Source organism: Pleuronectes platessa, chromosome 13, assembly GCF_947347685.1.
Source record: "Pleuronectes platessa chromosome 13, fPlePla1.1, whole genome shotgun sequence".
NCBI lineage: Eukaryota > Metazoa > Chordata > Actinopteri > Pleuronectiformes > Pleuronectidae > Pleuronectes > Pleuronectes platessa.
The window spans coordinates 2,899,800-2,915,756 of NC_070638.1; the positions used below are offsets into that span (position 1 = coordinate 2,899,800).

Below are 15,957 nucleotides of genomic sequence, written 5' to 3' on the forward strand. Positions count from 1 at the left end.
TTACATCTCCTCTGGCTTCTTAAGGAGTAGTTTGCATCTGTTCGGGTCAAACCTGGAATCTGCACATTAGTAAAATAGATGTTTTTTCTGCTTGAGGATGATTGTTAGAGCACCGGAGCAAAACCAACCAGCCTCATTATCCTGCCTCCTGCGATGTGCTCCGAATGGAGAAGTGATTCAGCCGGGCTCCTTCTCAGAAGCACTGGACTCGGGGGTGTGAGTGGCTTATGGAGCTCTGAAGAGCGGGACCTCCCGTGCGCTGCTGTTTGTTGAGGTGATGGATGGAGCTCATCGGTATTCAGGGTCTCCGATGGGGCCACTTTGTTATTCGGCAGAACAGTAGAGAAGTGGACAATGCAGGTGAATGAGCCGTGGCCTCCCTCGCTGTCGCTCCTGTGCCAAGTATTAGTCCACCTGTCATGTCACCGGTGATTAATCGTGCTCGACGGAGCCAAGGCCTCGGCACTCCGGGGATTTCTCTCTTTTGAAATCTTTCTAGACTTCCTTCTTATTCTGCCGTCAGAATCACAGTTTACTCACCTTGAATGATGAGAGCTGACGTGAGGAGTGAAGGATGGATGAACTGCTGGAGAGATTTAAATCATCATCATGCACAGAAGCCCTGTACATTGAGTCCGATCCCTCTTATTTGCTTTTTCTAAAAATGGCAACAGGATTAAATGGAAATGGAAAGGACATTAAATGGATCAAAACAAGCTCTCTGGAGTCGCTTTAGAAGATGTGAAAACATAAAAAATGGTGGTAATCACCAAATAGCCATCTCCGCAGAATCTGTCAAATTTGAGATTTGAGTGTTTCTTCCATGTGATCTTTATCCAGGAGAGGTCCCACCCAGTCGGGGTCAGTGTGGAGGTTCAGGGGCTGCAGCGTCCGGCAGGTGTTTCAACATTTAGCTCCATTTTGCTGGGAGCCCTCTGTTTGTGCTCCACTGGTCACACTGGCAGCGACGTCCACTCTTGAAAAAAGCATTTTTAAACTCCTGCCGCTCCCCCCCCCCCCCTCTCTCTCTCTCTCTCTCTCTGTCTCTCGCTCTCTCTCAACCACAGCGAGGTTGCTCTCTCACCGCACATCATCACCTCTGAGAATTACAGCACTCTGCTCTGGAGAGCCGAGCCTCTCGTTCCTCCTCTTCAGACAACTGTAATTCACCTGCTTCTCATGCTGAGGGCTCACTCAACCTCCACAGTAGCAAGTGTCTGTCAGTCCGAGGCCCTGCAGGGATAAATACGACCAGGAGGAGTTCCACCGGAGCCACAAGCCGGAGAGGCCTCCTGCTCTTCCAATCATATATATAATCAGTAAAATAAAATAGATATCAATTTTAAAACAACTGTTCACGGTTGGTTTATGGTAATTTACCCCGAAACTATGATTATTCTCTGTGGTGGAGCTGAAGAGGCAGATGAAGACCTGGTGTTGTTGAGATGAAGAACATTAGTGTTGACAGAGTAATCGAAGCCAGAGCTGTGGGTCGGGGGGGGGGGGGGGGGGGGGATCGGGCCCCGACGTGAATCACAGTAATTGGCTCTTGTCTCTGCTGCAGAGAACAACATCCATTAACAGAGAGGCTTCAGACTTTAAAGTTTGCAGCTCCCGAGGAAAATGATGAATATTTACGGAGCTGATGTTCATGAGTCTCTGTGTGTTTCTGTGTGAGATGTAATTACACTGGGCCGACCACAGAGCTTCTCACTGAACACACATTCAACTCTCTTTCCTCAGTGGGATGAAAACTCAACAAACAAGTGAAATATCAGCAGAAAGAGTAAAGAGTGTTGTGATAACTCGTGTTTTATGTCTCTGGGAGAACGGGGGGGGGGGGGAGAAGCCGATTAAAACCAGCTCCATCACTGTTCATTATTGCAGCATGTGTAATATATGAAGCTTTTATTGCAGTCGATCATCCATAAACCATTAAAGTGAAGGTTTCCTCTGATCCGTCAGTATCCAGCCGGTAGGAACCAGTCCAAACACCGTTCATCTCCACAGCTCCACCTGATCACAGCTTCCATTCATCCATCCAGAGACACTCACACTGTTCATTCATCAAACTGGACATTATTACACTGTTCAGTCATTTAATACGTTACAGCTCAGAGACCGGATTCCACCGGGGGAACATTAAACCTTCTTCTCAGAGACCAGGCTCCGCTCTGATTCTTGTGTTTTAATAATTGTCAGAGACCTGGTTGGAATAATGATGCAGCAGTTTCCATGTGAAGCCTCCATTTTCGAAGCTTTGATTTTAAGGAAGAGGGAAATTAAAACTCCCCCTTGGCCTAAACTGGACAAACTCTGCAGCTCTGAGGTTGAGAGTGAATCTCAGTGTCTGTCCTGAAGAGCTCAGACGATTTGGAGATTGTTAGAGTTTCTTAACAATTCAACAGTTTTTGACTAAAAGAGTCGGAGAGTAATTCATCTCCTGCTGCGTCTGATATCCTCAGTGTGGTTTCCACTGTTGATCTCAACCCTGCAGGAGAAGTTTGAAGGCTTCCATCCATTTGCTTTTATGATTTATCATTTTCTAGAGGAGGAGAGATGATTCTGCATCAACCTTCTGTGGTGAAATTTGATTTTCCTACACAAGCTTTGGTTTTCTGCTTTGTGCTGAAACACTCACAACAAGTGCTGCAGTGTTTGGTTATATGTTGACTCCTCCGAGCACCTAACTGTTTTTATATTGGATTATGTTGGATTTGAAATATTAGGTATATTTGATATAATTCTCATTTCAATATTTAGTTCCAGCTCATGTGGGATGGAAAGGGGATATATGAATTATGAATGGTCCTTTCTGGATGACTCCTGACAAAGTTAATGAATAATAAGTAACTATGAGAAGGGAAATATTCCATATTTCTGAGAGCTTGTGGTTAATATTGCAAAAATATCAACTTTAATGGAGCAAAGACGTCCGGCACCTGACTTCTTCTGCAGTTTTCCTGTCACATGTGCATAACGCAGAAAATATACGAAGGGATCCACAAGTCTTAACTGTGTATGTGTCTCTCTGCTTTGTGATTGGTCGACAGGAGCATGTGACAGCCCGCTGGTGTCCCACCTGCCGCCGGCGTCCTTCAGAAGCTCCTCCCAGCTGTCCAGCAGCCACGCCGCCGGCTTCGCCAAACTCAACAGGAGAGAAGGTGAGGAGACACTTGTGCTGCTGACTGGGACTGAATGTGTCTTTATTCAGAGGCCCACAGGTGTGGAGACAGGGGGGGCCAGTGTCGGGGCCCTGAGCTGGAAAGGGGGCCCCTGAGACCTGCTTAGTGCTCTGATCAGCTACGAGCAGGAGAATAGAACAACACCATTATCAGAAACCACAGAATGAGGCCTTCTTAACTTCTTAATACATGTGTGGTGTGTGTGGGATGGTGGGGGGGGATCTACAGTTAGACTTTCCTACTTTCTGTTTGGCTGGATGTTTGCCCCCCCAGGCTCCTTTAGCCCGGGGCCCACAAAGTCCCATGAAACACTCCAGCAGACAGGGAAAGAGAGAGAGGAGTTCAAAATAAGGCATCTGGATAAAATGCAACTGGCAACGCTGCAGATTTGAGGTTCCACTAAAAAACTTCAATATAAAAGTTTAAGCTTGCATTAAATATATTCAGAATATTATTTTATTGCACCCTGGACGTTGCTATTAAGACGGATCTCCAGAATGTGGATCAAAGGAGAATTGACTCAATGCAAAGAACATGTCCGTACGTGATGGTTTTATAAAGAGGAGCTGGAGCTCAGAGTGAGTTTTGAAGCTCAGAACCCGAAGAACAAAACATCCAGGTAACTCACTGGTGCTCTGGAGGGAGACCGAGGATCAGAATAGTTTCCCACAGACAAGACGAATCTAAAAGACAGAACACGCTGTAGCTTCATGGTCTCGTCGTGTTGGAGGTTTACTGCCAGAAGGATACATGTGGGTGGTGTTTGCTCATCCAGCCTGAAACCCCAGCAGGGGGTCCCGCGCTGGATCTTGACGTGAGGCTTTGACAAAATGAGGATCAGGGTTGGAACAAGCTCGGCTGCTTCATCCTGACATCTGAGCCCAGACTCAGCTGGGAGCTGGAGACGGGGAAAGACTTTCACCACCTGGGAAACCAAGCAGGAGCTGGAGATGCAGAGAGAAGCTGCTCACGATCCAACACAAAACACATCTATTCCTGTCACTACCTCTTATTTAAACCTGCAAACTGGATGTAGATGTGTCTGACGGCTCGTGCCTGGCTTCCCCTCAGCAATGAAACTCAAATCAAGATGAGAAAATGCAGTAATTAGCAGTGGGAGTGCGATGAAGGAGCAGACTCACTTCATCCTGCCGTGCGTTCAGCTGTCGTCTCACTCCAGCGCCTCCTCCGGTCCAGATGAGAGGAGCAGGTTTGAGTCACGTTCCTCCTCCAGCTGTTCTGACCGCGACAGGCGGCCGAGCGATCACAGATGTTTGCGGAGGAAATCGATGATTGAATAAATCTCTCCGTCTAGTTTCCATCTCCTGCTGCTGCTGGGAACACTCGGCCTCCTCCAGTCGCTCTCAGAGGAGCACGTTCTGCTTTCAGCTCATTTACTCAGCAAACGAGGCTCTGAAGTTCCACCGGTACTTGATGGATGCTGGTGTTCGGGATCAGAGCCTGATGCTCCATCATGACAGAAGTCAAAATGTAATCATGTAGCTCTTGGTTGAGGATTATGAACAACTCATTATAATATTGTGTTGTCCTATGATATAACAAATGCAGCAGAGTGACATGAGAAATGACTAAATCGCAGTAATTGTCAATTAGTTATATTCAAAAACTGTAAATAAAGATGGAAAACATGATTGATATGAATCTGAAAGTACAAACACCTGAAATATCTACTTACAAACAGAAACACAATATTTGTACTTCCTTACTTCCCACTTCCTCTTCCTGCAGAATGAATGAATCCTTTTTTATTTGGATTTCCGCTTTTTCCCTTTCTTTAATTTTCCCGTACAATCATTTGAATATTCCTTCATCACGTTATCATCAGTGGAAACTAATGGAGTCACCTCTGTCTTCGTGCCAGGTGCTAATAGCAGTCTTCATGTTTGAATGTGTGTTCCCCCCCCCCCTCCGCCCCTCCGGCAACACAGACAATTATCAGTGATGTTGCAACAATTACGCTGGAATAGACTTTAGAGAAAAAAGAGTGACGGTGCCACGGTAATCACTTTATTAATGAATTGGATTTAAAAGAGGAATAAACTTTAATTGGACGCTGCTCTGGTTTGTGTGTGTGGATTGAGTTGAGTGTTGGTTTTACACTCTGAGAGGAGGTGTGTTGTGCGTTGTGCGTTGGCTGCAGGAGACGTTGTGTGTTCGGGGCTCAGTAGGTTCCTCTGTCCGTCTGACACGTTTTCATTCTGCTGCAGTTTCCATCCAGTCCTGCTTTTCTCATGCAAACGACGAGCTCCCACTCGGAGCCTCTATCACAGTCTGTCTCTCACCCGTCTCCCTTCATCTCCCTCCCTCCCTCCACCCGTCTGTCTGTCACAATGCCTGCTCTCTCCTCCACCCGTCTCCCTCCTCTTCCTCCACCTGTCCGGCCGCTTCCTCTCTGCTTCACTCGCGTGTCTCTGCATGTTCCTGTCGCTCCCCTGCTCTTGTCAGGTGGAATATCGGTGCATTATTAATAACTCAGAAGTCCTTTCTTTATTCATCCGTCCATCCGCCGTCCTTATAGTGAAGCTGCCGTCCAGAGCGGCCTCACGTCAAGCTTGAACAGTGGAGCAGGAGAACAGATGTGCTGTGCAGCCTGAGCCTTCACCTGTTACACACACACAGACACACACAGACACACACACGCTGCGATGGAGACAAATTGAGTTGGTTTCAGGTGTCAGAGCTGAAGTATCCAGGATGAAACAAGACTCTCAATTTACTTTATACTTGGTTTCTTGCTTTGTGGAACAGGATTGTCCCTCATCCTGCAAGATTCATGGACCTTCTGTATTTTAATTCTACATATAGAGTTTGATCAATTCTTATATCAATATGTCAGCCATTAAACCAAATATACAGAACCTGAATTAAGAATATAAATTTAAATTTCACATTTTCTGCATTGATTATTCTGCAAAATAAGAGTTTTCATATCTGTGAATAAATTACTGGTTCACAAGTTGCCAATATTTGTCTAATAATTTATTCATAACGTCCTGGAAATACATGCTATTTAATTATAGGGAAAACAGAGACAGACATAAATTAGAAGACTGCAATTAATGAATTCCAATTAATTGCCAAGAACCCAGAGGCATGTTTTAATCAGTGCATATTTGATTTGCTGAACATGCCATAAAGTTTCAGGCCGATTCTAGTTTATGTGAAGTTGAATAAGCAGCAAATGGTCCTGAAATGACTCAGTTGTCTTTCTCCAGTGACACAGAGGATCAGTAACTTCACCTCAGCTACTGGGTGTTTGTATTTGAGGGGGTTTTGTTTGTCTGTGTCACGGTGCCTGAAGTGGAGGAACTGAGTTGTATTTGCTTATGTCTTTGCTATATTGAAAAACACGTCTTCTGTCACTGAAGATAATTAAGTTTTTATGGAAATGCATGATTTATCTTATTCTATAATTATATCTCAAATAGTTTAAAAGTTCTAGTAGAAAGCCCGAGCAGCCCAGGTCTCATTAAATTGTTTCAACTTGGATTTTGGGCTTGAAGACAGTCACAAAACCAGACATGTCAAACAGGCAGTTTTACAAAACACACAACAATATGAAAATAAGCCTAAACATGAGGGTAGTGAGGCTGTAGCAACAATCTGATAGAGGAGAGAAGAACACACTGAGTGTATATACTGAGGCCTGAGGAGTAAAATAAGGAAGCAGGTGAATTTAAACTGTGGAATGAGGGACAGGTGAGGAGGCAAAGGAGGAGAGGACTGAGGGCCCCTGGTGGACAGGTGAGGAACCACATGGTGAATGGAAGAGCTGCTGCTGGTGTTGCAGGTATTTCAGCTCTCAGGTGATGAAGCTGCTTCCACAACAGCCCGACTGCCCTCATCAGTTAATCTGACCAATCAATAATCAATAATCCAATAGGAGCCGTGTTGGTGAAAAGCTTCCACTTAGAATTCACCGGTGAATTCACCTCCTCTTCCTCGGAGACACGTTGACAGGAGGAGAACATCCAGTGATGAAGAACCTCGATCGATCTCTAAATCACAGAGGAGTCGGGAGCAGGAATTAGAGGAGGGGGAGTGGAGGAGAAGAGGAGAAGAGGAGAAGAGGAGAAGAGGAGAAGAGGAGATGGAGCATGAAATGAATAGAATGTTGTACCACAGCAACGCACCCTCTAGTACAGTATGCATATATAGATCTGAGTGGCCTAAAAAGTGTAAAATATATATTTAAAGTCCAGCTGTACAGTCCAATAAAATAGCAGTATATACAAATATGGCTCATGGTATTTGTAATGGCTGAGGTATCAGTCTTCCACTGGCAGCTGGTTGTAATGGGCCGGCTGGAATTGAATGTACATCCTGAATAATAACATTCACAAATGAGAAGCAATTAAAATGCTGGTTTATTTTATAGCTGGGTAATGACCTATATGTCGCCACAGGCTGCTGTCTCCCTGTCTCTGGATTGGTAAAGCCTGAGGGCGAGCGGGGCGCTCTAATTGGCTGTCAGAACCAGTGATGTCACACTCCCCCACCGTCATTAACTGTAATTGCGTCTTTCGGTGGCTGGTAAGAGTCGGTTTGTTGATCGATGCCGTGAGTGGAGGAGAAACCAGGGGTGGTGTCTTTGATTTAAAGTGACAGCCGTGACAGAAAGTGTTTAGAGCGTCAGCCACATGTTCAACCTCTGTTTCAATCACACGCACCGGGGCGGGAGCAGTAAACGACTGGAACGTCTCTCAGCCTCTGAGTTTGTTTCTCTCTCATCTCTTCTCCTCCACAGCCTCATCTTCATGAGTAAAAGGTCAGCGTGTCGGCTCTCGTCCTCTCAGCCGTCACAGGACACGTCTCTTAGTCAAGTGCTTATTAGCTTTGGCCTTTAGCTCTTTGAAGATCAGGCTCCACCGGTGGAGACCGAGCGTTTCTCCTCCACCTGCCAACGCTCGGTGTTCACACACTCCCTTTCTGACTGATGACAAAATAAAGGACACACAACTGAAAACACTTCATTTTCCAGTTGCACTTCCTCCGCTCGTCAGGATGAAAAGAAACAAATGTTGCTTGAACGACACAGATGAAGAGCGAAGAGAGATTCAACCACACGTGTGATATCAAACCTAATATTGATCTGAAGGGCGACAACTACAGGAACAACAAGCCGACCTTCTGCTGCTCGATTTCAGCCGTGAAACTAATATTTGACTCTGAAACTTGAACCTTCTGTTGTCTTGATCTTTATTTATCTGTTTGCATTTTTCTTTGGACGTGTTACAAAGGAAACACAGGAAACAGGATCTGCTGTGACATGCTGGTTATAGGTTTATTATTTATCTGCATCACTGTTGATCGGCTTTGGTCTCTTCAGGTTTAGAGGATTTCCCCATGTGAGGTCTTTGGGATCAGAATATAAAGTAAAACCAAGCGTGAGAAGAAGAGTCAGGCTCTTTCAGTGACTGGATGTTTGCAGGTGTTGTACCTGAGAATCCTGGTGAAGAGGATTCTGAGCTTGAAGGTGAAACAGAAGAACAGAAGCTCCTTCACCTGCAGGGATCAACTGTGAGGTGTGAGCGGTTTGTTAGACTGCAGGACCACACGACTCCACCACATCTGACAGCTGCTGTTCTGTGTGTGTCTGTCTGTGTGTGTGTGTGTGTGTGTGTGTGGAGGCGGCTGTGACTTCAGCCTCTGCACAGAATTCCAAACAAACCAGCACCGTCCCGCGGAGCCGGGGGATAAAAATCTGCCTGTTTAAAAATGTAGTTTTATGCTAGTGAGGCTTAAGCTGCACAGAAACAGGCTGATAAGTATTTACACTGTTTGTCTGTTTGTTTTTAAAGCTTCACAGGAGCTTATCGACTTCCAATGTTTGTGTCTGTCTGATTCTCTCTCTGTGTGTGTGTCTGTGTGTGTCTGTGTGTGTGTGTGTGTGTCTGCTCAGTGGGATATTGGTGAACAGCCAGCTTCTTCAGTAACATCCATCTGGTGTTTGGTCTGACCAAGCACTTTCCTACACACACACAGAAAATACACACACACTCTCACACACACACACACACACACACGGACACGGACACACACACACACACACACACAGACAGCATAGGGAGCTTCGGACACAGTAAATCAGGTGACGTGATTATTCATACGGATTTTATTCAAAGTATTTAACTATTTGTCGGATAATACACAATTCCACTCATATGTGCAACTAGCTAACACAACACTAAACAGTACTTTACACAGGAACTACTGCAAACTGCACTTTAATCTAAACTCATCAACATATTTCTGTCGAACCTTGTTTTTTATTTTCTCGACCTACTGACTCTGAATAGAGCCGATCGATATGTTACAGCCCTGCTCTTTAATGTTGATGTGCAACATGGGAAAGGAACCTGCGGGGGTGGGGGGGGGCTGTAAAACAAATCAATGTGTGGCTCCACAATCTCTTATTGATTATATTTCATATGGCAAAGGGCTCAGACTTACAAGCAGATTGTAAAAGCAATCAATAGATCAGAGCAATGCTATATTTGGAGAGGGATGAAAATGGTCTGGCATTCTCTGCAACTAATCAATGCATTGTACTGCAATCTGTTATTGATGATGTGGGGAATGTAATAACACACAATAATACCATTAGTGCGTTTGGTAAGAGACGTCGAGGTCAAAGAGGTTTGTTCAGGGAGGAGGGTGTCAGGATTTGAGAGATGAAAATCATAGAAATAAAAGAATAACAAAGGCAAAGAATTCACTAAAAAAAACTTTTAGAGGACACATGTCCCAGTCGCCCCACAACGTTACGTTAAAAGTCTCTTACTGGTCACATCTGGTGCATTTGTGAGCCAAAGGAAAATGAAGGTGAGAAGATGAGATACTCTTTTCATGTCTGCTGAACAAAAACAACATTTTCTCAGAGGAGACTCTAAAGACAAATGACAGAAGAGGCGTGAGAAGCTGTGGAGGCTGCGGGTTTGCAAATTGGAAAATCGTGGCGTCTTGGCAGAGGTTTGCTTTCTTTTCAGCGTCTCTCTTTTCATCTATCAGGACGAATGAACTCGTGCCAACATGTAGCTGCTGTGTCTAAAACGGCTATTAGGGAACATTCTGCGTAACACACAGCGGCCGCCTGACGGCTCGAGGGTCTTTCAATTCAATTTTTCCTACGTTGGAAAAACTCCTGTGGTGTCCTGGAGTGAAGCCAATCGGCTGCTTCGAGCATCAGAGAACTGGAATAGGTCTTAAATACCTGTATGTGAATCAGAAAATCTGAAAACACACACACACACAAAAAGAACTGACTGATATATACTAAATCCTTCCTGTCTGTATTTGTCTCTGTGTACAGGAGCTGGAGGTTGGTCCCCTCTCACCTCAGACAGGTCTCAGTGGCTGGAGGTCGACCTGGGGGAGCGAACCAGGATCACCGCCGTCGCCACCCAGGGCCGATACGGCAGCTCCGATTGGCTGACGTCCTACCTGCTGATGTTCAGCGACACGGGACACAACTGGAAGCAGTACCGACAGGAGGACAGCCTCGGGGTGAGTCCATGATGGAATGCACGTCACCAAAATGGAAAAAGAAAACAAAATCTGATTATTCCACTGACAGAATTAAGAAATCGACTTTCTGCCGATGGAGACAGTTTTTATCAGAAGTTTCTACTCGACATCGTCTGATTGGCTGAAGCAGTTGTTTCCCTGACATGGATGAATATGCTGCTTTTTTAAAATTCATTGTGTGTCACTTAGTGCTGTCGTCCATCTGAACACAGTCTAATAAAGGAGTTGTTCAACGAGATCCAGTTCCTCTGTAAAGCAGTAAATCTAAATCACACATCTGTTCCTGACAAATTATCAGTATCATTCAAAAACCGTGTTAAATCCATTTATACATGAATTATGACACATAGAAGATAAAGTGTCAAGGTGTTTTTTCTGCTATGAGACTTTAGTGTAAAATATTTTTAACAAGCACAAACAATTTCTGATGTGTGAAGGAAACGAAACTTAAAAGAATATATACGACAGTTATTTAACTTCAACTATATTCATATATTCTCACCTGTGTCTGGTAGGAAGTATTTATCCTCCCTATAACCTAGTATTACTACTAAAGTTGTAGTAGTATGTGTGCATTTTTATTCACAGTAAACAAAACATGTTAATCTCAAACATGACTTAATCATATTACAGATCATTCATGTAGTTTCACTTTAAATTTAGTATATTGTCCCTACATTTCTTAGGGATCAATAACTCTCTATCTGTATCTATCTATCTATCTATCTATCTATCTATATATCTATCTATCTATCTATCTATCTATCTATCTATCTATCTATCTATCTATCTATCTATCTATCTATCTATCTATCTATCTATCTATCTGCATATCTATCTATCTATCTATCTATCTATCTATCTATCTATCTATCTATCTATCCATCTATCCATCTATCCATCTATCTATCGATCTATCTATCTATCTATCTGTATCTATCTATCCATCTATCCATCTATCTATCTATCTATCTATCTATCGATCTATCTATCTATCTATCTGTATCTATCTATCTATCTATCCATCTGTATCTATCTATCTATCTATCTATCTACATATCTATCCATCTGTATCTATCTATCTATCTATCTATCTGTATCCATCTATCTATCTATCTATCTATCTATCTATCTATCTATCTATCTATCTACCTATTTATCTATTTATCTGTCTATCTAGCTCTCTCTCTCTCTCTCTCTAAGTCTCTTCCTCGAAATTCAGTCTCTGGAAGGTTCAAGAAAGTTTAAAACGATATCGACTTTGTATAAATTTGGTAATAAATGTGATATTTAAATATAACTCATATCATTTAGTTCACAGCTCAAAAAACACATTTCCGTTGTGTGCAGTGTCAGGAAGAGATTAAAAGTATGACTCACGTTCGAGGCTCATTTCTGTCACAGCAGCAGAGTTTAACCGGGCAGATAAAAACAGAAGAGTAAAGAAGGAAAATTGCATTTTTCATAACTATCCAACACAGATATCCCAGCAGCACCTCAGGTGTCGGGGGATAAACGTGAGAGCGAGCAGCACTCGGGCTCATTACAGCTCATTTGCCTGGACTATTACCCTGGTGTTGACAGTGCGCATGGCGGTTAGTGGCTGTGGCCTGCAGGGATCAGTCTGTCCTGCAGAGATAATCACAGTCATAAGGAGCCTTTGACACCTCATTAATAATGGATGAGCTCTGCTGACTGCGTGGACCTGTTGCCAAAACACTTAAGCTGCTGTTGATGGACACAGAGCGGCGCGGGGGGGGGGGGGGGGGTTGCTCTTCTGGCCCGGACAATGCGAGCGGTGCAGTCTGGTGCGGTGTCGGATGCTGGAATCAATAATGTGTACAGTGTGGGTTTGTTTGTGTGTGTGTGTGTGTGTGTGGTATTCAAAGTTGTGCTTTTTTTTGTTGTTGTTGTGGAGGAAAACTGGCGAGCACACACCCAGGATATTCAGATTGAGTTTCTAACTTGCAAATCCTGCAGCAAACGAGTCACGTTACCAACATGGACTTATTAACGTGACTCTTCACATCCGCTGCAGAGCTTCTGATGAGAATCGTCCTGGTTGGGAGAGGATCCAGTTAATCTCAGCACTGAGGATCTTCTCTGTCAGAGCACAGAGCGGCTTCTCGCAGCTTAGAAGAAACATGTTGATCTGACACTCGACATAAACCACGCTCCATCCCGGTCTCGTTTCAAAGAGTCTCTGAACTTCTGTGAATTAGCCGGCCTGGCTTAGAGAGGCTGTCAGAGGAGAGCTGATGGCGGAGCTGCTCGGATTCACCACAACACGTCGACCTGCTGGGCTCCGGCTTTCACCTTCCACTCAGCTGAAGGCCAGAGGGCGGAGCTTCTTCTCATCGCTTTCTGTAAAACTTTGAAAGGAAAAGAGCTTTAATATAAGTGGATGATTTAAAGTTATGTCGTCCTTCTATCTCACGATTTTGTGTAAACGCTTGAAATTGGACTAAAATAAAATAACAAAGTTTGTCACCAACTCATGTTAACCCCTTGTAGACGGATGTCGCGAATTTGCCTCAAACCCCATTCCGGTCTTAATGCCGCCGAGGTGAAGATTGTGCCTGATTGTGCAAATACTACACATACCAAGGAATGTATTGGAAGCACTCTGCCGCCATCTAGTGGTCGAAGTGGAGAATACATACTAGCCCCTTGGGACTGTGCATTTTGACTTATTAAGCTGTATTTTAAATACTGTGATGATGGAACAGCAATGATTGTACAGAAACATATGTTGTTTATTCAATTTCAATCAAAAGCAACATCAATCTACATACAAGAGACTGGAAAATATGTTAAATTAAGGTTATGCCCCATTATGCCTAATGTCGCTAATTTGCCTCATACCTTAATTGTATATCTACTGTAAATGCTGTATTGAAATTAACAATCTCCACTTAATTTTTTTATGATTGGAAATTAATTCAGGCTTTAAGGGGTTAACAGATTTTTACCTTTGCATAGAAAACATCCAATGACAACATGGCCAACAACTCACACTGTCAACTATAGGCTGTTTATAAAGATGGACGACATGACAGGTACCCAAAAGTGAAGCCAGGGCCTCCTGGTGGCCCCCTGGTGGCTGACTGCAGGATAGACTGCAAGATGGCGACGGATATTTTAGCTTAATTTCTACCCAGTGGGTGGAAGTGCAGATTTACCTTCTTCCTACAGTTTGAGAAAGTCGAACCATGTTTCAGAAAGTAAATCAGATCCTGTTCTCTCGTTCTCTTCTAATTCATCATCTGAGGAAAAACTGTGCAGCTGCTTCACCGGAAAAAAATGTGACCTATGAATCTAACTGAAAACTCAGATGTAAACAAACCACCCACACACAATCTGGAGTGGTATCACAAAGTCAAAACAAGTATTTTAGGATCATCACTGTGTGTCTGCTGCTGTTTGTGTCATTACATTTCCTCAGCTCACATTGTGCTGTAAGAATGACAAAAGCTTTCAACACAAAAAGAAAAAACGTACCCTTGTGAGACACACAATTATTAAAGATGACACAACACAGTGTCTCTCAGCGGCGCCACTCTCTCTCGACTCCAGAGGAATTAACAAGTTAATTATTCATCTAAGCTTGTACTCAGCAGCGGGGGGGGAGCCAGTTAACCTGCATGACAACTTGGAGGGGGGGATGTAATCAGGGTGGATGGGCAGATGGGAGAGATGGAGGGAGAGCGCTCCATCAGGCAACCAGCCCAGTCAGACACACACTCACCATCAGCTGGAGGATCATTCTGCAGATCTGGTGAACAGACTGTTTACTGCTCATCTCAACACAACAGCACATAAACACAATCAGGCGTTTATCTGTTGTGTGGTCGGTTTCAGCTCTTTGGTCGTGTCTGACAAATCGAAAACGATCACAGGATGAATCGCCAATAAATTCTGATAACGTCCCAAGAGGATGAAGAAGGTTTGATCGCTGTAGCTTCTGTGATATCTTCATCAATCATCTAACATCTGGATTGATTGAGCATCATTTATGTTTCTGTCACCACTAACAGGAAAACAAGTTAAAAACAGTTATGAGAGTTTTGTTTCTGCAAAAGTTTTGTGTCGTTCGAGAGTTGCCTCCCTGAAAGTAATTTGAAGTAAACTTTTGACTTATTTTCTGCATTGTTTGGATGAATTTAAAACTTGAATCAAGTCAAGCCAGCCAGCCTTTTCTCCACACACAAGAAATGAACCTTATTCCACTTAATTGCATAATACACACAATACTTTGTAGGTTTGTCGAGTTTGTTGTTTGCGTAGAGAGCAAAAGCTTTAATGCATTAATGACTATGCTTTCATAAAGCTGTAGAATAAAGCCCTCGTTAAAACCTCCTCTTCCTTGTTTGTGTGTTTCCAGTCTTTCCCAGGGAACAGTAACGCAGACAGTGTGGTTCAGTACAAGCTGCAGCAGCCGGCCATCGCTCGCTTCCTCCGCCTCCTCCCTCTGAGCTGGAACCTCAGCGGGCGCATCGGACTCCGGCTGGAGACCTACGGGTGTCCTCATGGTGAGTGTCCTCTTCTCCATCACAAGGAGCTGATCGCTTTATCAATATCTGCATCACTAGTGCAACCTGCTCTCATCTCATATTCAGGAGACTGAAGCTATCTCATAGTGAACTCAGTATTAAAATGGATTAAAGCTAATTACATATGCGCAGCGCGTTAAGAATGTAATTTACAAAATCAGATACGAGCAGAAACATCGACCTGAGATATGAAACCTGTGTGAAGTGTAACGAGGGAGCTGTTGAATTAATGTGATAAGAGGGAAAAGCTGATGAGGCAACATCTATAAGAGCCTCTTTAAAACATGAGGGACAGATTCAAGTTATTACTTTATTGATATGGTTAAGGTTTGTAATTTGTCCATATGACTAATTCACTCTCAATTTTGTTCACAATTTCAATTAATTTACTAGTAGCCTGTATTGGTTTCTCACAAAGTTTTTCATATTGATTGATTAATATATTAAATTGAAATGTACCTTTAATTCAACAGGGACCAAACATGATGTTATCATTGTAGCCGTAGTAATACATGTTGTTGATTGTATGTGTATGTGTGTGTGTGTGGGTTAGTGTGTCTTCATCTGGTAGACACTCACAGTGTTTTAATGCACAGAAACATATGTCTAACTCATTCACCCCTTTTTAATGTTAACAGCTTTTTAATATCACTGCTGCTCCTCCTGGAGAA

The 15,957-nt window shown here is 43.6% G+C and overlaps 1 protein-coding gene across 1 annotated transcript in view; it reads left to right on the top strand.

Annotated features, from left to right (window-relative positions):
• The first annotated feature begins 281 nt into the window (after positions 1-281).
• LOC128454483 (contactin-associated protein-like 4) overlaps positions 282-15,957 on the top strand; it is a 37,627-nt gene continuing 21,951 nt past the window's right edge. The window contains exons 1-5 of the mRNA XM_053437898.1: positions 282-360; positions 841-898; positions 2,986-3,164; positions 10,519-10,712; positions 15,118-15,265. Of these exons, the coding sequence (XP_053293873.1) occupies positions 282-360; positions 841-898; positions 2,986-3,164; positions 10,519-10,712; positions 15,118-15,265 (658 nt within the window). The remainder of the gene's footprint in view (positions 361-840; positions 899-2,985; positions 3,165-10,518; positions 10,713-15,117; positions 15,266-15,957) is intronic.